Source organism: Oryx dammah, unplaced genomic scaffold (assembly GCF_014754425.2).
Source record: "Oryx dammah isolate SB20612 unplaced genomic scaffold, SCBI_Odam_1.1 HiC_scaffold_18, whole genome shotgun sequence".
In the NCBI taxonomy this organism is placed as follows: Eukaryota; Metazoa; Chordata; class Mammalia; order Artiodactyla; family Bovidae; genus Oryx; species Oryx dammah.
In genome coordinates this window covers 38265291-38292525 of record NW_024070202.1, presented here as the reverse complement: position 1 = coordinate 38292525, position 27235 = coordinate 38265291, and the positions used below count along the sequence as shown (strand labels likewise).

Below are 27235 nucleotides of genomic sequence, written 5' to 3'. Positions count from 1 at the left end.
GTTCTACTGTTACTTTTAATAGAGAACTATTTGGCTGAATTTTCTTTTTTTTTTTGAACCTGAAATACTTTATTTATTTTTTTTTTAATTTATTTTTTGTTTTACTTTACAATTCTGTATTGGTTTTGCCATACATTGACATGAATCCACCACGGGTGTACATGCGTTCCCAAACATGAACCCCCCAAAGACTATAGATTTTCAGCTCTTAAAAGCCTAGATAATTAATAGTCAAAAAGTCAAACTCATTAATCATTTATCTAATTATAATCTTTTAGATTTGAAATTATTTAAAAAAAGTTCCAAGATATATTTCATCCAAGAATACTCTAGTTTACCATAAACATACTATATACTACTGTTGATGTTAGTGAAAGTTTGAGAAGGATAGCACATTAGATAAAAGTTGGTCAATCAACTCGATGTATTCCTAAATTTAATTATTTTTATAGAGATAAATGGGAAGAAAACTAAAAGTAAAAATTCAAGTTCAGTAGATTTCCTATGTTTTAAGGTTAAAGAAATGATATAAAATGTCCTTGCCATAGAAAGAAAGTTATCAAATATGTAAGTCCACTCAAAGAGGGACCCACTGGCTCAAAAGGGTAAATTTAAGGCTTAATAAGAGTAACAAGTTCAATGAATTAAAATGTATCAAATATGTTAAAAGTTCAATTTCTTGATCTGGGTGGTTGTTTTAAGAGTGTCTGATATAGTAATATATTAAGTTATACATTTAATTCTGTTTTCTGTATTTGTGCTGTTTAAAACATACTTTTTAAACTGAGTGAATGAACTCATCATATAATTTTCAGAAAAAGTATTCCAGAAAGTTCTATTTCTATGTTAAGTATCAATTTATCAAGTTGATAAAAACAAGCAGCCAAAGTTGGTATTTTCAATATTTATTAGTAAGGCTGAGGCCACAGCCTTTATACAGCACAATTTGCATAAGTTATCAAGATACATCTTGTATACAATCACAAAACCAAGACATATTTTTACATAGAGTAAAACTCAAGACAGATTTACAAGCATTTCTATACAATTCTCATGTATTTCAGTTCAATTTATATAGCCTTTAGCCCAAGAATTTTTGTTGGTTCATTAGATTTTTGAGAGATTTGAGTAGAACAGAAAAAAGAACACATTAGCAAATCACCAACACGGCATGCAACATGTAGTTAGAAACAAGACATATCTCCAAGTAGTCTATTTTTTATTTTTAAACCAATTTTATTAGGTTTTTATCTTTTCAGACAAGAAACTTATTTCCTTTAACATCAGATGTGTTTTTGTTAGGATATCAGCACACACATTAATTGGTAGTGGGAGCACCTGAGCACATCACCAACAAATATACACATACAATCAAACAAGAATCATATTCACATGCTGAATGCCACAGGGAATTAATATTTCAACTTGGTCTAGTATACCAAATGGATAGTTATGTACAGGGTAACGAATTAAGAAAATGCTCTCAGTCTGCCTATCAGAGAAGGAATCATTTGATTAAATGATTTTTATTTAAAGGGAGTCTTTAATAATAACAACAACATGGAACATACAGAAAACATCAATGTGTCATATTCAATGAGAATATCTGTGTCACTCATTCATTCTTGTGTCACATCAAAGGCAAGTTATTATTAAAGAGACAGCTCATAATTATTCATTGAGCTTTCTTTTACTTCCAGCTCAAGCTCAAAAAGAGGGAAAATCACTCTGTCACACATAGAGTTATAAATACATACATAGCTGTAGTTGGCTGCTTTTGGAATATTAGACATTGTAGCAATGAAAATAAGTTTTTAAAAATATTGTTAGTTATGATTTAAATAAAGTAAAAAAATACTATAAACATCTTTATGATATCTTAATGAAATGAAACACGGATCAAATCATTTCTAATAAATTGGGCACAATATAGTATATAATTTCATTTTACTTCACATCACCACCAACCTAGTTCACTACCTCTATCACCATGATCATCACAACCGTTCCTATAATAAGAATCAGTATCAGCTGGTTACCAGCTATAATATTCCCACAGTATGACTATTTTAATGTGTGTGATCCACAAAATTAAATCCACTGATATGCTGAAAATATGCATTTATTAATGTGATTAATTACAATATAGGCAACATTAAGGAGCAAAGACAATCACCTCCCCTTAGTCTTGGATACTCTTCTTTTAAACTGAAATGATAAATAAAGAGTTCAGAGTCATCAAAGTCTCCTTAACCTCAAGTAAAACAGGGAAACACAAACTTCTTAGTATTATCTATGTCTGTAATGACCATTCTAGACATCCCTGTCTTGTGTAAAAATTTACTCTGTGCTTTTGCTTCACAGCTAAAGGTTTCTTGGGGACCAAATTTTAAACCAAGAAGCAACTCGTGTCTGATGACTCAATGAAATTGTGGGAAAAATTAAGATGCTCTTCAAGGTATAAGTGCTGTAATTGGACTGATCACATGTTATTTAGAGATTACAAACTTTGTCTCTATTAGGATAAAAAAAGCTAATCCCAATAAAATAAATGAAATAAAAGTGGAAAATCATGTGCTGTGATATATACAAAAAAGTAAAAAACACCGAGCCCTATTTGCAATTAAAAAAGAAACAGTTTTGTTGTAAGAAGGGTAATCAATATCAGAAGAAATGCATTTGTATAAGGTTCAGTGTTGCATAGAATAATTCCAGTACAACGTAGGTGTTTGGTCAGCTGCAAACTTGGCACGCTTGGCAGGATCTTACACTCTCTGAAGAGGGATGCTGGTGCACAAAAAGAAGCCCTGTCATGAACTCTCTTGATTGGCCTGGCCACATCACCAGTTCTTGGAATAGAGGGGCACCTGTCATGGTAAGACTCCTACTCTCTCATGTTAAATAGCTACCAAGGTATGATCTTTGTTTTGGTGGCACCTCCTTTTGTGTATTTTAAAAGAAATGGCAACTGTAATGAAGTAAGCTAACTGGTCATGAACCTCTCATGCACACTTCTGGGTGTAAGTGGTTGCAGAAGAGGACCCATGGGAGCGAGAGTCTCCTTTTAAGGACAAACAATAGAGCCTTTTTATGTCAGAAGGAGATCTTCCTGAACCCTTTCCTTCCCCAATTATGTGATGATTATAAGCTCCCTAAAGTGCTAAATTCTGCTGGAAATATCCATGGCAACCATCAGCAGATCTAGTTGTCTCTAAAAATAAATTTCTAGCAATATCAAATCCTTAGTAATTCTTTCACCGCATGCTCATTTTACAGCAATAATCAATGATAAAATTGCATTGTTAGGGGAGGGAGATTACAAAGTAGAGAGAAGAAAAGTGACTGTTACCTTTTCTAGACTGGAAAGGAGTGAATTTATATATCTCTATAAATATAATAAAGATATGTAACATGGGGTTTATTATAAATTATTTAATCTTTAATGTCTTAAATTTAATCAATTTCTCTCAGATTTCAAGTATGTTTTTCTTTAAAAATGAGAAAATTCAATATCTGAGCAATATTTTTGTAGAAAATTTCTCTAATTCTGCTAGAACCTCACCCTTGAATAAAGAAGCAGCTTTTAAACTCAGAATTCACAGAGAAGCAATTTACTTTATTTTTATGGGTTTGGGAATAGGATAAGATCAGTATACTTTATTTAATTTATGATAACCCAATTTGTAAATGATTTTTATTGTTTTTAAACTTAAAAATTTTTTTTAAACTTTTTTGGTTAAATGAAAGCTTATATAAGTTCATATTTTAAGAAAAAATGGTTTTGGAGTTAATATACTGCTTTTATCCATGTCTTTGCTTGCCATTGGTTTTGAAGATGCTTTTTCACATACAAAATTGGGGAAAAACCTGCATAATGCCTATTCCTCACTTATATAAAACTATATTTGGAAATGTGCTTTCATCTTTTCTCATAGATCACTTAGTTTGATCATCCCAACATCCCATTAGGAAGGTTAGGAATATGTAATTATATTTTCTCACAAATAAGAAAACTGAGGAAAACTGAGTTTAAGTGACATGTGCACGGTGACAGTTAGTGGCAGAACCAAGGCCAGAAGCCAGGCTTTGAATCCCAGCTGAGTTCATCTCCTCTAAGTCCATGTAACTTCCTTGTTCATGTTGTTGGTTGATGGGGAAGAGGATGTTTCATTTTAATGACTTAGATGTTGGTCCTTTTATTCTATATTATTAAAGTAGCTCAAAGAACATTTTCACCTTAATATAACATTGATTTTTCACATATTTCCCCAACACTGATGAACTTGATTACTAGGATACTGTCACTAAAGTAGAAAAATAGAGCACTAGGGAGAACTTGAATTTGGTGTCAGGGTTTTCATTTTACAATCAGTTAACATAGTAAGGGAAAAAGAAACTGTGGAAGAGCAGGAAATGACACCAATTAATCAATGTCACAGATTAGTATGATTTGTTTGCCAGAGGAAGAACTTTCTCCCTGTGCATTTATTACTCCAGAGAAAGAAAATATGTGGGATAGTACATTGATTTGCAACTTCACAAAGCACTAGTTATCATGCTTCCTAGAATATGTCAATTTAATCTAGGTCCTTTGGTATGCAGATTGAAAATGTCTTGGATTAAGGGTTATTTAAAAGAGTTTGATGTTTTCAACCAAGGTTCCAACAGTTTATGGGACAATATTCTTTTCCATTAGCCAGTCATGGCTTTACGTCTAGATACATGTAATTCCATTTCTACTTAGTATTATTTTCAGTATACATTATTTCAAACTATACAAATGTGCTTTTACAACATGAATTCCAAAATCGGTGTTGTTCACCCTTATAACATTTAGACACAGAGAAAACTTATACAACATGATCTAAAAGCTATAATTTCTAAATCTCTGGTCCTCCTTACTTCTTTCTAGTCTGGACACACACTATAGGTGTATCCTATGTCAGAATCTCAAAACAGTTATCTGAGAAGATGAAGAAGAAAGACTTCTGAAAACTGAGATTTGTTACATCAGTTCCTTCCTTTCAACCAAGCTCTTCTGCATAAAGGATTATTTTTGCCTGCACTAGAAACCATATTAATCTTTAAGTCTCAGCCTTCAGTTAGCTATAGCTCAACTCTACTCAAAAATGTTTTGCATTAAGTAATCAAAATTTCTCTCACTGTTTTTCGTGACAGCCACAAGAAATCCAAGGTTTCAGAACTCCTTTTTTTTTTTCTTGTCTTCAATATATGGACTTTTTCTTTTGAGTTTTTTTTTTTCTATGTTCCACAACCATACATGTGCAAAGGTTTCAGTATGCTTTTGCTTTTTGTTCCTCTTCTCATGATTACCCATGAAAACAGCTTAGAACCAATAGCATTCAACTATAGTCACGATTAAGATTATTTAAAGCACTTTCTATACCCTGAGCAGACATATTTCTTCAGTGGGTTTGAGTAGGACTGACCAAAAGTTTGTGCCAGTTGACTATTCTTTTTCTGAGATCCACTTTGTCAAGCCAGATACAGGCTTCGCCAATCAAGGTCTTTTTCATAAACTTCCCTCCATTGGAAAAAAGTAAAATCTAGAAAAAATTAGTCAAAATTATATATCTATTTGAGTGTACATTTTCAACTTCTTTTATGGACATTTGCACATCAAAGAAGTAACACAGACAAGAAAGGGTGAGGGTGAGAGGACTTAGCAGACATCCTTGTAGGAGACTAATAACTAAGATGACCTCAAAAGATCTGCATAATATTAATTAATTCACATCAACATTTCCCAAAGGCAGAGACCTATCCTGAAGGACAGAATTCTAGATAAGATATGTGTTATCAGCTAATTCTAACTCAGTTTATGCTTAAATTGATAGAAAGTTTCAGAAAAGAACTTTACTAGTTTATGAAAAACCAACTCAAATACAAAATTATTTGAGTGGTAAGTAAATAAATAAGAGTTTATAAGGCAGATAGAATATAACATTGATTTTAAATACCATTTAATTTACTGGGGATTTTACTATAGTATGCTCTTCTAAAGTGGTTTCTTGTCATATGTAGAATTTACATTAGTTGAAATTCCACGGGATCTCAAACTCAAGAATTTTTTTTCTTTTTAGGGATCAGTTGAAAGAAAGGTAGAGACAAGGTGGAGACAGCCATTAATCCTTGACAATTCTCTTACGCTCTCTCTTTCTTTTTGGAGTCTCCTTCAGATAATTCATCTATATTCCTGGCCGAAATTTACTTTTATGTTTCTGACTTCAAAATCTACTCTTCTATCTTTTCAAGCCTTTGATTTTGTGATTTCAAATTGCCTAATTATATATTTCATTTGGACCTGCCCTCATCAAATTTATCACATTTCAGACAAACTCATGATTTTTTTCTCCCTCTAACCCTTCTTTAACTACTCAGCTTCTGTGCCTGACACATCTGTTCACACAGACTTCAGAGTGTCTTTTAATCTTATTATTCCTTTTCACTCTAATGTCAGTTAATCCTCTCAATGCAATTTTTGCTTTGTAATATGTCTTACATTAGTCTCCAGCACAGGCCTTTATTTGAGTACCAGAACCATGGTCTTCTCTTCCCACATTTTCATCATTACCCTCCCTCCTCTTTCTCCTTTCTCATTGCTTGTCTCTACATCTACCAAAGGCATACTGTGTATAAGCATTGTGCTAGGCTGCAGAACAGACAGCAATGAAAATCAAGCTTTGCACCAGAGAAGTTGATAGCACAGAAACAGTGGCAGGTAAGTACACAAATGGTTGCACAAAACTGGGAGTAATGGCCTAATAAGATAAGCAAAACATGTGAATAAGATGTGATGAAATAAACCACATCATCAGTAAAGAGATGATTTTACATTGAAAGATGTGGAATATTGTAAGAGATGGAGAGAAATGAAGAAGGGAGTACTAAAGGGGAGGAAAAATACAAGCAAACAATCCAAGAATTTGAAGATTCTGGTGTGACTGAAGTAAAGAGTGAGTGAAAAAGTATACAAAGAGATGAAATTAAATGGAATACAATTAAATAAATATAACTCACTTTAGAGGATTCTGAATGGGTCAGGATAACAGTGAATCATTGGAGGGTAATCTAGTCGGTGTTTTTAAAAGATATCTCTGCCAGTAAAGTGATAAAATGAATTAAAAGCATAAGATAGTGATGGCAAGTAGGCCAGGTATACTGCTGAAATGATTTGCATAATAAAGATGAAGACCCAAAGAGGATTAGTGGCTGTGAGTGTGAAAAAAAAAATCTGTATAAATGAAACTGAGTAGGTAGGATAGAGGCTAATTGGATGGGGTGAATGGGTTGTGGAATTTTCAAGGGACCCCGGAAAGTTACCTTTAAAAATTAACTTGTAAAATGTCACATAGTATATGATTGGCACATAAATATTGAATAATTAAATAGGAAATAAGTATAGTATAGGTGAAAATTTAAAAATAGGAACGGTATGAGTTACCTGAAGAGAATGTCCAGCAGGACTTAGGCTGAATCTAAAAGTTTCATTGAATGAAGGCTCTCGATCATGTCTACATACTCTTGTTTTTTTCTTGATCACCTTTTTTTGGGTAGATATGTTCATCACATATAGTTTCACATATAAATCTGAAAATAAGAATTCAGCTTGTTAAGTGTCCATTAACAATACACTTATACAATTAGCATTATAATTGTATACTGAGAGCTTCCCTACATTTTAAGTAAAGCCAGTAGACTGTGAACAATTTGTTTCAGACAACATAGAGCAATTAAAATATACCTAATTAAAACACACCAATTTTCTTAGCAGTTTAAATGTTTACTTGGATAATAAATATATCACTCTAAGTTTGTGTTAGAAAAAATCTAATTTTTAACCAGTAAAATATCAATTTGCTTTATATAAGATAAATTATTTCATTTTTTTTCAGATATATTTGATACACAGTCCAAATTTTAGTTAGCATTTTCTAGGGCATTTAGTTCATTCTCCTAAGGAGTTCTTAGCTACATTATATTGCTTATTATCACAAAATTAGATACCTGGTAAGTGATCAGGAGATTTAAATTTGTAGGTAATATTTCTACACTGTAGGATTTCAACTATTAGTTGTTCCCCATCTGTCTTCATTTCTTTCTTCAGTGCAATCTTGATTTCTCCCATTACCTGAGTTTTAACTGGAATGATTTAATTCAAAAGTTAAGGAATATGTCATGTCATTTATTAACTGGTTCATTCAATAATTCTTCTGTACATTCATTTATTGTTTATCAAGAGCTAAACACCTTATCATATTCTATGGATACACAGATGAACAGAATACAGTCCAAGCCCTTAAAGAGTAGAAAGTCTCATGGGAAAACTAATAAATTATAAACTTAAAATGAGGTATGTTAAATATAATGATAAGCTAGTAACATGAGAGGTATGGAGGAAATGTAAGTAGGTGTCACTCAACTGTAGATTTTTAGGCCAAAAGAGGTAATAGATGAGACAATAGGGGACTGTAGAAAGATAGTCATACATACAAATAATAGAATTCCAATTTATAGCAAACATTAAGTCAAGTGAAATACAAGAAGCTGTCTGCCAACAGTTGCTCACAACCTACCAGGCTTACAAAATAACAGTTGCTAACACAACTAAATGTTGTTGTATATTATACCTACTTCCATTCTATTTTCTTTGTAAGAGAAGTGGCCAACAAGAATATATAGTAATAAAATTACACTAGGGAAAAATACAAGTGATTTAAATGAATTCAAGATATTCTTTCTCTAGTATTTATCCTGGATCTTTACATTACTGAAGAAGCAATTCATGCTAGGTCAAATTCTATGTTGATTTCAATGGATTTTTTTCTCCTCTATTGATTCACACATTTATTCACTTACTCATTCACCAACAAATATTTTATTTCCCATTCTACTTTGTGATAAGCACTCTGTTAGGAAGAATGGATACAATGGTAAGCCAACATACACATGCCTCCTGGTTTTATGGTTTTTCAGTATATTGGGAAGAAATACTTCAGTGAAATAATTTCATCAGTAAACATACAATTAGAAAGAGAGAAGATGTTCTGATGTATAAAAGCATGGTTACAAGAAAGTCTAGGAAAGGACTTCATGAGCTGAAACCATAAAAATAAGAAATAATTAACTAGGTGATATGGAAGGAGAAGAACATCCTAAAGAGAAGGAACAGTGTGTCCACAAAAGGCAACATCAGTGGACCAAGTAACTAAATAAATATTCATGGGATTATAATATACTGTTAAGTGGTATTATGTTTAGAATTTGCATTTTATCTTTAGAACAATTGAAATCCAGTGAAGGTCTTTAACATGGATGTAGATCATTTGTTCTCATATGTTTCAATCTCAGGCTTTCTTTATATTACAAAAAGAAAACACTGGTCCTCAAAGAACATTAAAGTTCCTAATTAAAAAGCAAAAGCATATATTTACAAATATTTATTCATTGGTTCCATTAAAATGACAAGAATATACCTGTAAGTAGGGATTTTAATGAAAAATAACCATAATTTAAAAAAAACAGTGAGGCATGTCATTTTATTTTTTTTTTTTCAAATTTCATCAGTATTTCATCTTAATAGTGGATGGCTGAATTCTCATACTTGTTTCTACATTAAATCCAGTTCAATATGTCATGTTAGTTGAAATATATGATTGTCTTACATATATACATAGTTGGAAAAGGAAGGAGTGAGTATTTTAGTATCCTTTTCAAATAACTGTGGACAATCTTTGATACTACGAAAACATGAAAAGCAGTGTTTCTTTTTTTAAAAGATGACTGGAAATGTAGAATCTGAAACCATATCAACGAACTTTTTTTGTACCTTTACTTTAAAATACTGTAGTCTATCTTGCACCTTGAATGGATCATTTAACTTTACCTGAATTGGTAACATCATATACTATTTATTTTGTAAAATAATGGTCTACTGAGTCATGTAGGTCTTCAAAACTTTGACACAATTGATACAATATTAAAAACACTTTTGTTAATATCACCCCCCATATCATGAAAAAAGTCTGAATTATGAAAAGCTGTCAAGTTCAGGGGAGCAGATAAAAGTTTCTGAAAATTTCATTTTTACTTAAAAGTTGATTTTTGTCATTGACAGCAACTACTGCCATTGTTGTCTTAAAGTGACAAACCCACTTTGTTAATTTTTTAGAAAATGGCTGCTGACTGTACCATGGACTTTTTTAAGTGAATGCTGCCCCCCCCAATTTTTTTTTTCATTCAAATCTCAAGACAGAGAGCAAAATTTTATCAATCAGGGCAGCAACTTTATCTGTAAAACAGTTATATTTCTTTCCTCCAAACCCAAAAGAAATCAGACAGAACTAATACTGCTCCATTCCTCAAACTGTAACTGAGATGGAGGGGAAAAAAGAGTATTCTAAGTGATAGGGAGGGAGTCAAGGAAAACACCCCAACAATTTGAAGCTAATAGGAGTTGAAGTCAGAATTGATCACATCAATTAGCATGATGAAAGGAAAAAAACAAAACAAAACAAAACTAATTTTTCTGGAAAAAATTCACAGTTATAGCTGGTATTCCTCTTTTGTAGGTTCAGAAACTCCAACTTGCCAGGCATATAAAATCTGATGGATGTTGTTGTTTTCACTTTTTCACTTCTGAAGAAAGGTGGAATTAAAAACTTGTTAACTAAAGTTCTCAGAGCATCACATTGCCTATTTTTTTCTTGGAAGGTTAAATTCACATGCTTCATAGTGTGATACTTGTGAAGCTCTTGTAAAGTTTTTCCTACTCAAAGACTGTTCCAGCATGTTCTTTACTGTTTCTACTAAAAGCAAAAAAGAGACATGTCTACTGAGGTAGTCTCAAAGGATGCATGCATTAATTATGAGTTATCACTATCAATCATGCTTATCTTTTCATAGCTACAAAATGCCTTTGTCATTGAAATCAAATGCATGGATGGTGACAAAAACCTCTGTGTCCACTCTCTCCACAGGTTGGGGTAGGTTGGTGGATGAGAGGGATGGTAACGCCAGATCATCTTGAGCCTTTGAACCAAAGAAGACAACACACACAGAGAGGACACGCGAGGGTCTTTTGTGATTTTGTTTGGAACAGAGAGCAAAGTAGCAGTAAAAATTGCTTTGACCAGCCTCCAGGTCTCTTAGTTTCCCAAAACTTCCATTTTAGCTGTATTAATAGAATAGAAATTAATCCTACTCCAGAGAAGATATTTATCCTACAACATGGCACATAGCTCTGATTAAGAGTACAAAGAACATTTTCTTTCCTCCACTGTATATTCTTGGCTCGATTGTTGTAGATTAATTGACTGTAGGTGTGTGGGTTTATTTTTGGGGCTCTCTATTTGTTCCATTTATCTGAATATCTGTTTTGGTACTAATACTATGCTGTTTTGATTACTGTAGCTTTGTAATATTGTCTGGTGTCTAGGAGGGTTATGCCTCTAGCTTTGTTCTTTTTCCTCAGGATTGCTTTGGCAATTCTGAGTGTTTTATGGTTCCATATAAATTTGGGATTATTTGCTCTAGCTCTTTGAAAAATGTCATGGGTAATTTGATAGAGATCACATTAAATCAGTAGATTGCTTTGGGCAGCATTATCATTTTAACAATATTAATTCATCCAATCCAAGAGCATGGAATATTTTTCTATTTCTTTGAATTAGCTTCAATTTCCATTATTACTGTTTTATAGTTCTTACCATATAAGACTTTAATCTCCTTGAACAGGTTTATTCTACTTTAAAAGAGATTCTAACTTTCTCTTTCTGATATTCATTGCTAATATAAACAAATGCAACAGATTTCTGTATGTTAATCTTGTATCTTGCTATCTTGCTGAATTAATTTATCAGTTCTAGTAGTTTTTATGTGGAGTGCTGCTGGGAAAGCTGGACAGCCACGTGTAAATTGACAAGGTTGGAACACAACCTCACACCATACACAAAAAGAAACTCAAAATACACCATACAACTCCTACAAAAGAACACAGGCAAAATATTTTCTGACATAAATAACATTAAGGTTTACTTAGGACAGTGTCCAAGGCAATAAAAATAAAAGTAAAAATAAGCAAATGAAACCTAATCACACTTACAAGCTTTTGCACAGCAAATGAAACCATAAACAAAATTAAAAGACAATCTATGGACTGGGAGAAAATATTTGCAAATGATACCCCTGACAAAGGTTTAATTTCCAAAGCATACAAATAGCTCATACAACTCAATAACAACAACAACAACAAAAGCCCAAAACAGCCCAATAAAAAAGTGAGTAGAAGACAGAAGTAGACATTTCTCCAAAGAAGACATACAGATGGCTAACAGACACATTTGCCAAAGTAAAAACAACACCCAGCTGTGGATGTGACTGGTGATGGAAGTAAGTCCAATGCTGTAAAGAACAGTATTACATAGGAACCTGAAATGTTAGGTCCATGAATCAGGCAAATTGGAAGTGGTCAAACAGGAGAGGGCAAGAGTGAACATAGACATTTTAGGAATCCGTGAACTAAGATGGGCAGGAATGGGTGAATTTAACTTAGACCATTATATCTACTACTATGGGTAAGAATTCCTTAGGAGAAATGGAGTAGCCCTCATAGTCAACAAAAGAAACTGAAATGCAGTACTTGGGTGCAATCTCAAAAACAACAGAATGATTTCTGCTTGTTTTCAAGGCAAACCATTCAATATCACAGTAATCCAAGTCTATGCCCCGACCAGTAATGCTGAAGAAGCTGAAGGTGAAGAGTTCTATGAGGGCCTACAAGACCTTTTAGAACTAACACCCCAAAAAGATGTCCTTTTCATTATAGGGGACTGGAATGCAAAAGTAGGAAGTCAAGAGATACCCGGAAAAAATAAAACAAAACAACAAAAAAGAGATACCTGGAGTAATAGGCGAATTTGGCCTTGGAGTACAAAATGAAGCAGGGCTAACAGAGTTTTGCCAAGAGAATACACTGATCATAGCAAACACCCTCTTCCAACAACACAAGAGACGACTCTACACATGGACATCACCAGATGGTCAATACCAAAATCAGACTGATTATATTCTTTGCAGCCAAAGATGAAGAAGCTCTATGCAGTCAGCAAAAACAAGACCAGGAGCTGACTGTGGCTCAGATCATGAATTCCTTATTGCAAATTCAGACTTAAATTGAAGAAAATAGGGGAAACCACTAGACCATTCAGGTATGACCTAAATCAAATCCCTTACAATTATATAGTGTAAGTGACAAATTTAAGGAGTTAGATCTGATAGATAGAGAGCCTGAAGAACTATGGATGGAATTTTGTGACATTGTACAGGAGGCAGTGATCAAGACCATACCCAGGAAAAAGAAAGGCAAAAAGGCAAAAAGGTTGTCCGAGGAGGCCTTACAAATAGCTGAGAAAAGAGAAGTGAAAGGCATAGGAGAAAAGGAAAGATATACCCATTTGAATGTAGAGTTCCAAAGAATAGCAAGGAGAGAGAGGAAAGCCTTTCTCAGTGATCAATGCAAAGAAACAGAAGAAAACAATAGAATGAGGAAGACTAGAGATTGCTTCAAGAAAATTAGAGATACCAAGGGAAATTTTCATGCAAAGATGGGTACAATAAAGGACAGAAATGGTATGGACCTAACAGAAGCAGAAGCTACTAAGAAGAAGTGGCAACAATACATAAAAGAACTATACAAAAAAGATCTTCATGATCCAGATAACTACGATGCTGTGTCACTCACCGAGAGCCAGACATCCTGGAATGTGAAGTCAAGTGGGCCTTAGGAAGCATCCCTACAAACAAAGCTAGTGGAGGTGATGGAATTCCAGTTGAGCCATTTCAAATCCTAAAAGATGATGCTATAAAAGTGCTGCACTCAATATGCCAGCAAATTTGGAAAAGTCAACAGTGGCCACATGACTGGAAAATGTCAGTTTTCATCCCAATCCCAAAGAAAGGCAATGCCAAAAAATGTTCAAACTACGGCACAGTTGCACTCATCTCACATGCTTGCAAAGTAATGCTCAAAATTCTCCAAGGCAGGCTTCAGCAATACGTGAACCATGAGCTTCCAGAAGTTCAAGCTGGATTTAGAAAGCCAGAGGAACCAGAGATCAAATTGCCAACATCCATTGGATCATTAAAAAAGCAAGAGAAAAACATCAACTTCTCCTTTATTGACTATGCCAAAGCATTTGACTGTGTGGATCACAACAAACTATGGAGAATTCTTAGATGGGAATACCAGATCACCTTACCTACCTCCTGAGAAATCTGTATGCTGGTCAAGAAGCAACAGTTAGAACTGGATATGGAACAACAGACTGTTTCCAAATCGGGAAAGCAGTACGTCAAGGCTGTGTATTGTCACCTTGCTTATTTAACTTCTATGCAAGGTACATCATGCAAAATGCCAGGCTAGATGAAGTACAAGCTGGAATCAAGATTACTGGGAGAAATATCAATACACTCAGATATGCAGATGACACCACCCTTATGGCAGAAAGTGAAGAAGAACTAAAGAGCCACTTGATGAAAGTGAAAGCGGAGAGTGAAAAATTTGTCTTAAAACTCAACATTCAGAAAATTAAGATCATGGCATCTGGTCCCATCAGTTCATGGCAGATTGATGGGGAAACAATAGAAACAGTGACAGACTTTATTTTGGGGGGGCTCCAAAATCACTGCAGATGGTGACTGAAGCCATGAAATTAAAAGATGTTTGCTCCTTGGAAGAAAAGCTATGGTCATAGCTTTATATTATATTATATTATAAAGCAGAGATATTACTCTGCCAACAAAGGTCCATCTAGCAAAGCTGTGGTTTTTCCAGTAGTCATGTATGGATGTGAGAGTTGGACGATAAAGAAAGCTGAGTGCTGAAGAATTCATGCTTTTGAACTGCGGTGTTGTAGAAGACTCCTGAGAGTCCCTTGGAGTGCAAGGATATCAAACCGGTCAATCCTAAAGGAAATCAGTCCTAAATACTCATTGGAAGGACTGATGCTGAAGCTAAAACTCCAATACTTTGGCCACCTGAGGTGAAGAACTGACTCACTGGAAAAGACCCTGATGCTGGGAAAGACTGAAGGCAGGAGGAGAAGGGGACAACAGAGGATGAGATGGGTGAATGGCATTATTGACTCAATGGACATTAGTTTGAGTAAGCTCTGGGAGTTGGTGATGGACAGGGAAGCCTGGCGTGCTGCAGTTCATGGGGTCGCAAAGAGTAGGACATGACTGAGCAACTGAACTTAACTGAATAGACACAGGAAAAGATGCTCAACACTGCTTGCTAATTATTTAAGACAAGCAAATCAAAAGTACACTGAACAGAAAGGCCACTATTAAAATGTCAACAAATAACAAATACTGGAGAAAGTGCAAAGAAAAGAACACCCTTCTACTTTGTTGGTAGGAATGTAAACTGGTACGGCCACTATGAAAGCAGTACAGAAGTTCCTCAAAAAACTAAAAATAGAGTTACTGTATGATATGGTAATCCCATTCCTGGGCATATTTGTGGACAAAACTATGATTCAAAAAGATACATACACCCCAATGTTCATATCAGCGCTATTTACAATAGTCAAAAGACATGGAAACAACTTAAATGTCCATGGACAGAAGAATAAAGAAGATGTGATCAATATATATATAATGGACTATTACTCAGCCATGAAAAGAATGAAATAATGTCCTTTGCAGCAACACAAAGGGCCTAGAGATTATTATATGAAATAAAGTCAGAATGAGAAAGGCAATTACCATATGATATCACTTATTTGCAGAATTTAAAATATGACACAAATGAGCTTATTTATGAAACATAAACAGACTCATAGACATAGAGAAATAACTTGTAGTTGCCAAGGGAAGGGGAATGGGAGGGGGATAGATTGGGATTAGCAGATGCACCCTATTATATATGAAAGAATAAACAAGGTCCTACCATATAGCTTAAGGAACTATTCTCAATAACCTGTACTAAAACACAAGGGCTTCCCAGGTGACTCAGTGGTAAAGAATCTGCCTGCCAAGCAGGAGATGCGGGTTCGATCCCTGGGTTGAGAAGAAACCCTGGAGGAAAAAATGGCAACCCACTCTAGAATTCTTGCCTGGGAAATCCCTAGACAGAGAAGCCTGGTAGGCTTCAGTCCATGGGTCACAAAAGACTTGGACACGACTTAGAGATTAAACAACAACAATAAACTGTAATGGAAAATAATATGAAAAAGAAATATGTATATAAAACTATAAATATACATCACTTTTGCTGTACACTAGAAACTAACACTGGAGAAGGCAATGGCACCCCACTCCAGTACTCTTGCCTGGAAAATCCCATGGACAGAGAAGCCTGGTGGGCTGCAGTGCATGGGGTCGCTAAGAGTTGGACACGGCTGAGCGACTTCACTTTCACTTTTCACTTTCATGCATTGGCGAAGGAAATGGCAGCCCACTCCAGTATTCTTGCCTGGAGAATCTCAGGGACAGAGGAGCCTAATGGGCTGCCATCTATGGGGTCGCACAGAGTCGGACACGACTGAAGTGACTTAGCAGCAGCAGCAGCAGCAGAAACTAACACAACATGCAAATCAACTATATTTCAACTAAAACAAAGGGAATAGAAAGAGAGGAATATAGAGGGCATAGTTAAAAAATGAGATGACAAAATGATAGGTGGGGTGAAAATGGCGATAACAGAGGTAAATGCAAATAATCCCATTTAAAAGCTATTAATACATTAGACACATCCTGGGAACGAAATGAAATAAGATAGAAATCAATCCTATTGGCACAGAATGAAGAAAGGCTTAGGATGATACAGAGAAAAATAAAGAGTAAAGAAATTTCAGAACAATGATAGATATGTTAGAACCAAAAAATATGATCTGTTATAATTAATTGCTCCAGAAAAAAGTAAAAACTAAATTCAAGTGAACAGCAAATAAGATCTATTTAAAATATAAATGTATTTACTTGAAACAACAGAAGAGTGGACATCTGGGTCAAAAGCCTATTGTGTTTTCCTGGAGATCATAAGTTCATATACTGATATATCCAACTTAAGCTACTTCAAGTATACAGAAAAAGCATTTTTAAAAATCCAGGGGAAAAACTAAGTTCCCCAAAAAAGAAACAAACTGCATTCCTAAAGTATTTCAAAGACTATGTAAAGGATATAGAACCTGTAATAATGAGTGAAAGAAAAAGAGATGAAAGAGAGAGGAAAAAAGGGAATGAATGGAAAATTTGAAGATGAAATCCAGGAGACCAATACATAATGGAAGAGGAAAGTGGAAAAAGTATAAGAGTATTAATTTCCTTTGTGCAAAGAGTTAATACAATTAAAATTTGAAATGTAGTATTAAAATACATAATTACTCTCAATATTTTCAACTTTGTTTATTAAACTTAGTGAGATTTTTTATAGACTATGGCTAAAATTTATTGAAAAATTTTACATGACTAAAATACTTATTGAAATTAAGCTAGTCTTGTTTTTACTATATTACTTTTATTAGATTAAAAAACAATATAATCATTTTTGACAAAGAACAGGAATAATTTAATTCAATTTTAACAAAATTGTGTGTGTGTCCCTTTATCTCTTTAGTTAACTGAAGAAAGTGTAACTGTAAAATTGGTTTATTTTTATCTTCCACAGCTTTCTTTTTTTCACACTCTCTTGTGCTTTATTCTCCTTTAAGATATGCAGTGTTCTTCAACGTTTCCGTTTTCTTAAAGAAGAGTTTACATATATTTTATCTTTGAAAAGCTGTGTTTTTTGCATCTGTATGGAACATTTATGTACATACTTATATCTATATCTCCAACTAATTTGTGTTTTTAGTAAAGTATATTTTAAGAAAACATTGCAATTAACAAAATACAATCATCATTTCACAACAAGAAATAAGGTTGATGTAATCCCCATTTTACAGATGAGAAAACAGTGGCTTGAGTGTTTTAAGTAACTTGCCAAATTTAAAGTGCTAGGCAGAACTTTAAACTTCTGGTTTTAAGCACAGGTCTCTATTCTCTCATGAATACCTTATGTTTTCTTATGAATAATATTTTTAAAAACATTGGCTCATTTATGGAAATATTCATATAAAATATTAAAAAAATATTATCAGAATGAAAGAATTTTCAGTAGTTCTTTTGCTATTTTATCTTACCTGGACATAGGACTTTAGAAAGAAAAGAGGCATAGCAAACAATTATTTTAGTTGGTTAAACAATAGCTGGAAGCTATAGTCTTCCTTTACATACTAGATCAGTTATGCAGATTATTGATATGAAAGGACAAAGCAGCAGTAAATACTTCCAGCCCAGGGAAGTCCAATGCTTCCAGCAATATTCATTAATTATATGAGATTCTATATGTAACTGGCTTAAATATACAAAGTAATTTAAAATAAGTAAATTCATTAAGAAAATATTTTTTAGCTATGTTATTCATATTTTTAACACTTAACTGGGTAGAGTGCACTCTGAGGTTTACTCTCTCCCAGAATTGTAAGCATTATATTGCAATCTGAGCACCTTTTGCCAACAGGAGACCATTTTAGGCAACAGTCTCTTTAGAGGCGTGTTTGCATTTGCAAATTTTCATTAGTAAATATCATTAGATAATACCACATAACAATGCTTCAGGTTACTGGTGTCAGCTACTGCAATATGAGTTGGTGTTAGGCAAGATTCACATTTAGCTCTGACTGTCTAACACCTCATAATTTGTTTCTTAGCTCCTATCACTTATTCCAAACCTAAGAAAAGTTTAATATGAAATTAAGATGGATTTTAAATACTAGGAATTCTGGCTTCTAACCCCATGAGATGGCAGGCCAGTCATCAAATATCTCTGCTTTGTATTTCTTCAAATCGTAAAGTAGAAGTATGTAATAAGCTTATTTACAGACTATTTATAATATCACTTTGCACTTTATAGAATAATATATTGTTAGACATTTTCTGATGTCATCTAAAGATTATTTAGTCCTAGCACTCTTCTAAACATCTTCCATCCTAAATAAGTTTGTCTGTTTACTCGGAGATTCTAAACCTACTCATTACAGAAAATCTTGATAATGTGCTAAACCTGTCAATAACCAAAGTAGTGGTGCATATTACCTCAGGTATAATTATACTGTTTTTCATTTCACTTATTTTTACCCTATCAGTTTCAAGTCTAAATGATGAGCTAAAAAAAATGTTGACACAACAAAGGTAAATTAACATAATGCCTAAAATGGTAATTATTCAATAAGCATTAATTCTTCTTTCTCAACATTTAATGCAAAGGAAGACCAGTTCTAGACGTAATTGACAGTTTAGACCTAGCATGTGTTATCTATACCATTAGGCGAAATGCTCAATCTATTCAAAGCAAGCAAACAACAAAAATATGTGTCTTGACATAGTCATATAAATCAATACTTTGTAAAAGGAAATTTCTTTAAAAAAATTTCTTCTACTTCACTGAGCCTGTTAGAGAGAGGAAGTTAAGCTAACTATAATTTGTTCTATTCAATAGTCTTCTATAATTTCCAACCATGTATATCAACCCTACCCTAGAGTCTATGATAAATTTTACCTTCTATGCTGAAATTATACCTCTCTCTTCCAAAAGTTCAAATGGTACTCACTAATTTAACGGTGGTACCCAATAATTATCTAAAATTGGCACTTCCTTTTTCTTTACACCTTGAGTAGCAGGAAAAAGCTACAGATCTTTTAACAAGTCTGGTAATCTTATATGTAATGAATTTTATCTCCTAGTAAATCACTATTTTCTAGACGCTGTATTCAAGCCATTCATATGTTTTAAACTTAGTTCTCAGAAACATGTTTTCTGGACAAAGGCATAGAACATTTTATATGTAGCACTGAGGAGTGAAGAATTATAGTTTTAAAGGCTAATCCTAGTAATTTAATGTTTGAAAGAGGGAAGAAGCAAAATAGAACTAATTTCTTCCTTTTGTAGTACATCACGGAGAAGGAAACGGCACCCCACTCCAGTACTCTTGCCTGGAAAATCCCATGGGTGGAGGAGCCTGGTGGGCTGCAGTCCATAGGGTCACTAAGAGTCAAACACGACTGAGCAACTTCACTTTCACTTTTCACTTTCATGCACTGGAGAAGGAAATGGCAACCCACTCCAGTGTTCTTGCCTGGAGAATCCCAGGGACGGGGGTGCCTGGTGGGCTGCCGTCTGTGGGGTCGCGCAGAGTCGGACACAACTGAAGTGACTTAGCAGCAGCAGCAGCAGCAGCAGTATATTAAATTCTATTTCAAGTGCCCTCATGAAGCTGACTCTCCATAAATCAGCTTGCTCATACAATGAAAATGATACCACATAGCAGCTCCATTATCTGACTCCTTTTCTACCTCTGTATATAAGAGATGATCCTAAATTCTTGGATCCAGTACTTTTTACAAAAACATACCATTAATAAAGTGTTAGAGAATTTCCAAGACAGGATTTGTAAATGCTTCATGAAAAGATATAAATAATTTCTTTATAAAGAAATTCAATATATTTGGTTTTCCAAACAAAATGAATCCTCATCCTAAATATATTTTAAGAAATATAATTTTCTACTCTGTCACAGTTCAAGTATACACTCATTTATAACCAAGTGAATAAATACTACTATGATATTTTAGATGACAATACAAAGTGAATAATTTTAAAGTAATGTATGTAAAATTTAGTCACATTATCTCATTTGTCCTAAACCATTTGAAGTAGACAGAGGCATCACTAACTTCACTTTAAAGAAAGGAGACTGCAAAGTTTAGGTTGACTAATTTGCAAAAATCACATAGCTAAAGAAAGATGTTTCCAACAAGACACCCCAAGATTACTGCCAAAATCCTGATTATCTATTATGTGAGGGATGATATGCCAAATTCATGTGTATACTTGTGACTGTGTATATGTTGAGGGGAGGAAAGTTTGGATTTTTTTTTTGGTGGGGATAGCTCAAGATTTGTGGGGAAGTTGTACTGGAAAGACCAGGTACAGACAGGGTGAGCATTTGCTCACCCATTTCCACTTCCCTGGTGGCTCAGAAGGTAAAGCATCTGTCTACAATGTGAGAGACCTGGGTTCGATCCCTGGGTTGGGAAGATTCCCTGGAGAAGGAAATGGCAACCCACTCCAGTCTTCTTGCCTTGAAAATCCCATGGACGGAGGAGCTTGGTGCAGGCTACTGTCCATGGGGTTGCAAAGAGTCGGGCAAGACTGAGCAACTTCACTTTCCTTTCCAAAGTATTAATTTGTGACTCATATACTTCTCTATTTGTTACATGTAGGGAGTTACAATTTACTTGAATGGTATATCAACAATGTATTCAATTTATTAAATAACTCTCCTATTTCAGGCATATTAAATCTATAGACTACTGCCACCTTTAAAGTGTGTAGACTGTGCCTTATTTACCCTTTTTAGCCTAGAAAAGATACCTAGAATATATTGGATGTTTAATGGATGATTCTGGAAAGTTTTTTCTAATCTTCACAGCAAACCTACAGAACCTGTATCATTTTCATTCAGCTCTTGGGAAAAGGACTTAACAGGCTTGAGGTAAAACCTATGCTCTTCCCATTAAATTAAGCTGAGGCCATAGATTTGGAGATTCTTCTGGGATTTTTTCAAACTTACGGTTTCTCCCCAAATAAATGCTTTTTGTGAACGTATTAATTGCATTCTCTGTTTTTATGCATATACAAGCCCCTGTTACTCAAAGTCATGGAGAGACATCCTAGTATATGGTCATGTCTCAAGGCTGAGTGCAGCTGAAAGGGGCATTTTGTTATGTTTTCATTAAATGTTTTTTCAGAGCAGAAGCATTCTGTAAGCTTTCATTAAGGGCTTTATTTGAAATAACCCAGATTCAAGGAGATATTTTATACCACAAGGCAGGCATTTGGGCCTAATGTGATTTAAGAGTTTTGTGAAAGTAGGACAGGACCGCACGTTCTTTCCATCTTCTTACATAAAGAAAGCCTTTCTTTCTGAGACAAAGCCAGAAAGAACATCATTTTAGAAAGAAAAACATAGATTTTTCTGATTGATCTCCAGTGTTTTGGCATTTTTTTGGTCCCTATGGTACATGCTCCTTAGCATCCATTTTACTGTGACTGAAAAGAACCAGAGTTCTTTAAAAAAAAAAAAAAAAAAAACAGCTTTTGATTAAAACCTCCCATCCATTATCTTGTATAAGACCAAAAAACAAACAAACCAAACTAAAACAACAGAAAACATTAGCTGTCAGAGAATAGAAATTGAAAACCTAAAAGGACATTACATTTTAAATATTTGCAGTTATGAAACACCTCTCAAATGCATCAGGAAAACAAGTCCTAAAAGGAATGAAATAGGAGAGCTGGTATGATCAGTGTTAGCTGCTCAGTCGTGTCCGACTCCTTGCAACCCCATGAACCATAGCCCAACAGGCTCCTCTGTCTATGGGATTCTCCAGGCAAAAATACTGGAGTGGGTTGCTATTTCCTTCTCCAGTGTTCTTCACTCACTGGAAAAGACCCTGATGCTGGGAAAGATTTAAGGCAGGAGGGGATGACAGAGGATAAGATGGTTGGATGGCATCATTGACTGGGTAGACATGAATTTGAGCAAGCTCCAGGAGTTGGTGATGAACAGGGAAGCCTGGCGTACTGCAGTCCATGGGGTCACAAAGAGCTGGACACGACTGAGGAAGTGAACTGAACTGAACTGAATGTTCTTTTCTAGAGATGCATTAAGTTTAAGAAGACAGGCATTGTTTAGACCTCCCATCTAAACTTCTCTTGACCTTTGATCTAAAACCAGGAAGATTACCCACTTAGGAGAAGTGGGTATATTTTCTATTTACAGAAAAATCTTAACATCATCATGTAATGATTTTAGAATATAAAATCAGATAATAGCATAATGTTAGGGACACTAGAAGCTCCTATGAGAAAAACAGTTTTGTTGGTAAGAGTGAGGCTGCCATCCCATTGTAGAATAATCTTTAGTTTCTCACAGGAGTGGATGGTGATCAGGCAGTCTCTGCAAAAATCTGAGAAAACTACCTAAATGACAGTTGATTATGAGAGTCATATGCTTACATTGGCCCACTAGGTTGTTTATATCATTTTGCTTTCTTTGTGCTTAGATTAATTCTGCTACTATTAACACACAGTAATTTTTATCTTCCTGTCAGTTTCAACTGATTCCCCACTTTATTTAACTAATGTTTCATTCTATAAAACCATTTCTCATTCAGTTTTTGCCATAAGCACTTTGTCTCCCTTGTCCTTAACTGGCATGCTAAGCAAAAGAATATACAATAATTCTACCTCAACTTTGTATTCTCAGCCTACTTGTACTGTATGTGTATATTTTTGCTGCTCCAATTCCCCTTTTCATCAGTCTTACCCTTGCTTTGCCCCAAGAACACACGCTTGAACTTCACCTAATTCACAATATTGTGCAAAATTCACAATCAATATTGTGATTCAGTTACACATATATACATTTTCAGATTATTTTCCATTATAGGTTATTACATGATATTGGATATAGTTCCCTATGTTGTACAGTAAATCCCTTTTGTTTATCTATTTTATATAATAGTGTGTATATGTTAATCCCAACCTCTTAATTTTTTTTATCTCTCACTTGACTTTCCCCTTTGGTAACCATAAATTGTTTTCTATGACTGATTTTATTTCTGTTCTGTATATAAGTTCATTTGTATTATTTTTTAGATTACACATTTAAGTGATATCATATGACATTTGTCCTTGTCTGAATGCCATTTCCTTCTCCAGGGGATCTTCCCAACCTAGGGATCAAACCCAGGTCTCCCGCATTGCAGGCAGATGCTTTACCATCTGAGCCATCAGGGAAGTCCATAATAATTTCTAGGTCCTCACTTAAGCAAAAGAGAGAAAGGGAGAGAAAAGCCCTTGTCAAAAGGGCCTGGGGGTAGTTCACAGAATCAGAGGAAAAAGCTTTTAGGGGTGCCGATGGTACAAAAAGAAGACTTCCTGAACAGAGTCAAGTGGAGTTTGCTCCATGCATAGGTTCTTAGAAAAGTCAAGGTGAAGACTGAGCCTCAAAGGATAAACATATGTTTTCCAAGATAAAGCCATTTGAGAAGGGGTGATCATAGTAAGTAAACAGCATGAGCAAATGTAAGCAATTTTGGTATTACAAGATATAAATATGGTATGCATACATGCTAAATCACTTTAGTCATGTCTGACTCTTTGCAACTCCACGGATTGTAGCCCACCAATCTCCTCTGTCCATGGGATTCTCCAGGCAAGGATACTGGAGTGGATTTCTGGGCACTACTCCAAGGGATTTTCCTGACCAAGGTATTGAACCTGGCTCTCTTATGTTTCCTGCATTGGCAGGAAGGTTCTTTACCACTCGTGCTACATGGGAAGCCCAAATACAGTATCAGTTCACTTTCATTCAGTTCAGTCACTCAGTCGTGTCCAACTCTTTGCAACCCCATGAATTGCAGCATGCTAGGCCTCCCTGTCCATCACCAACTCCCGGAGTTCACTCAAACTCACGTCCATTGAGTCGGTGATGCCAACCAGCCATCACATCCTCTGTCGTCCCCTTCTCCTCCTGCCCCCAATCCCTCCCAGCATCAGGGTCTTTTCCAATGAGTCAACTCTTCACATGAGGTGGCCAAAGTACTGGAGTTTCAGCTTTATCATCAGTCCTTCCAATGAACACCAAGACTGATCTCCTTTAGGATGGACTGGTTGGATCTCCTTGCAGTCCAAGGGACTCTCAAGAGTTTTGTCCAACACCACAGTTCAAAAGCATCAATTCTTCATATAACAAGATGTAAATATAAAGGATGTAATATATCCAATCAAACACTGGGACATGTCAGGAGATAAACTGCAGAAGTCGAAGGAGGGGCTCGTTGTATTATTATTATTTTTTTTTAATTTTGTTGTATTATTAACAGACTCTATCTAGAGTCAGGTGGCTCTGTGATAAAGAATCCACTGGCCAATGCAGGAAACACTGGTTTGATCCTTCCTTGGTTTGGGAAGACTCGCTGGCGGGGTACAGTTCACAAAGCTGAAAAGAGTTGGACACAACTGAGCACACGTGAGCAGTGAGAGTCAGGCAGCCAAGAGGGGTCCACAGAGACCTTTTACACTGGAGAGTGAAAAAGCCGTATTAATGCTATCAAAGGTGATCTTGAAGATGATGATACTGTAGGTGAAGAGAACAGTTAGGAGACTAGAAAGTTCTCTGGGTGAGATGTGATGAAAACCTAAAATTGGGCAGTCACTGGAATGGAAAAGAAGGAAGACATTTTAAAAACACTTAAGAGGTAAAATCTTCAAGAATTTGGCAATTGCCCCAATAAGGAAATGAGACAGCAACTGGAAGAATAAAGTGACCAAATTTAAAATATAAAATGTAGGAAACACAAAAAAGGACAGAAATGGTATGGACCTAACAGAAGCAGAAGATATTAATAAGAGGTGGTAAGAATACACAGAAGAACTATACAAAAAGTATCTTCATGACCCAGATAAGCACGATGGTGTGATCACTCACCTACAGGCAGACATCGTGGAATGTGAAGTCAAGTGGGCCTTACGAACCATCACTACCAACAAAGCTAGTAGAGGTGATGGAATTCCAACTGAACTATTCAAATCCTAAAAGATGATGCTGTGAAAGTGCTGCACTCAACATGCCAGAAAGTTTGGAAAAGTCAACAGTGGCCAGAGGACTGGATAATGTCAGTTTTCATTCCAATCCCAAAAAAAGGCAATGCCAAAAAAATGTTCAAACTACTGCACAGTTGCACTCATCTCACACGATAGCAAAGTAATGCTCAAAATTCTCCAAGCCAGGCTTCAACAGTACGTGAACTGTGAAATTCCAGAAGTTCAAGCTGGTTTTAGAAAAGCCAGAGGAACCAGAGATCAAATTGCCAACATCTGTTGGATCACTGAAAAAGTGAGACAGTTCCAGAAAAACATCTATTTCTGCTTTATTGACTATGCCAAAGCCTTTGACTGTGTGGATCACAACAAACTGGAGAATTCTTAAAGAGATGGGAATACCAGACCACCTTACCTACCTCCTGAGAAATCTGTATGCAGGTAAAGAAGCAACGGTTAGAACTGGACATGGAACCTCAGACTGTTTCCAATTGGGAAAGGAGTACGTCAAGGCTGTTTATTGTCACATTACTTACTTAACTTCTATGCAGAGTACATCATACAAAATGCCAGGCTGGATGAAGCATAAGCTGGAATCAAGATTGCCGGGAGAAATATCACTAACTTCAGATATGCAGATGATACCGCCCTTATGGCAGAAAGCGAAGAAGAACTAAAGAGCTGCTTGATAAAACTGAAAGAGGAGAGTAAAAAAGCTGACTTAAAACTCAACATTCAGAAAACTAAGATCATCGCATCTGGTCCCATCACTTCATGGGAAATAGATGGGGAAACAGTGGAAATAGTGTCAGACTTTATTTTGGGGGGCTCCAAAATCACTGCAGATGGTGAGTCAGCCATGAAATTAAAAGACGCTTACTCCTTGGAAGGAAAGTTATGACCAACCTAGATAGCATATTCAAAAGCAGAGACATTACTTTGCCAACAAAGGCCCGTCTAGTCAAGGCTATGATTTTCCAATGGTCATGTATGGATGTGAGAGTTGGACTGTGAAGAAAGCTGAGCATTGAAGAATTGATGCTTTTGAACTGTGGTGTTGGAGAAGACTCTTGAGAGTCCTTGGACTGCAAGGAGATCCAACCAGTCCATCCTAAAGATCAGTCCTGGGTGTTCATTGGAAGGACTGATGCTAAAGCTTAAACTCCAATACTTTGGCCACCTCATGTGAAGAGTTGACTCACTGGAAAAGACTCTGATGCTGGGAGGGATTGGGGGCAGGAGGAGATGGGGACAACAGAGGATGAGATGGCTGGATGGCATCACCGATTCGATGGACATGAGTATGAGTAAACTCTGGAGTTGGTGATGGACAGGGAGGCCTGGCATGCTGCAATTCATGGGGTTGCAAAGAGTTGGACACAACTGAGCGACCGAACTGAACTGAATTGAAAATCACTGCAGATGGTGACTGATGCCATTGCTCCTTGGAAGAAAAAATACGACCAACCTAGACAGTATATTAAAAAGCAGACACTACTT

At 35.4% G+C, this 27235-nt stretch overlaps 1 protein-coding gene across 1 annotated transcript in view; it reads right to left on the bottom strand.

Annotated features, from left to right (window-relative positions):
• Positions 1–889: 889 nt before the first annotated feature.
• Positions 890–27235, bottom strand: part of PCLO (piccolo presynaptic cytomatrix protein) — a 381893-nt gene continuing 355547 nt past the window's right edge. The window contains 3 exon segments of the mRNA XM_040260713.1: positions 890–5567; positions 7466–7611; positions 8029–8163. Of these exon segments, the coding sequence (XP_040116647.1) occupies positions 5427–5567; positions 7466–7611; positions 8029–8163 (422 nt within the window). The 3' untranslated portion in view covers positions 890–5426.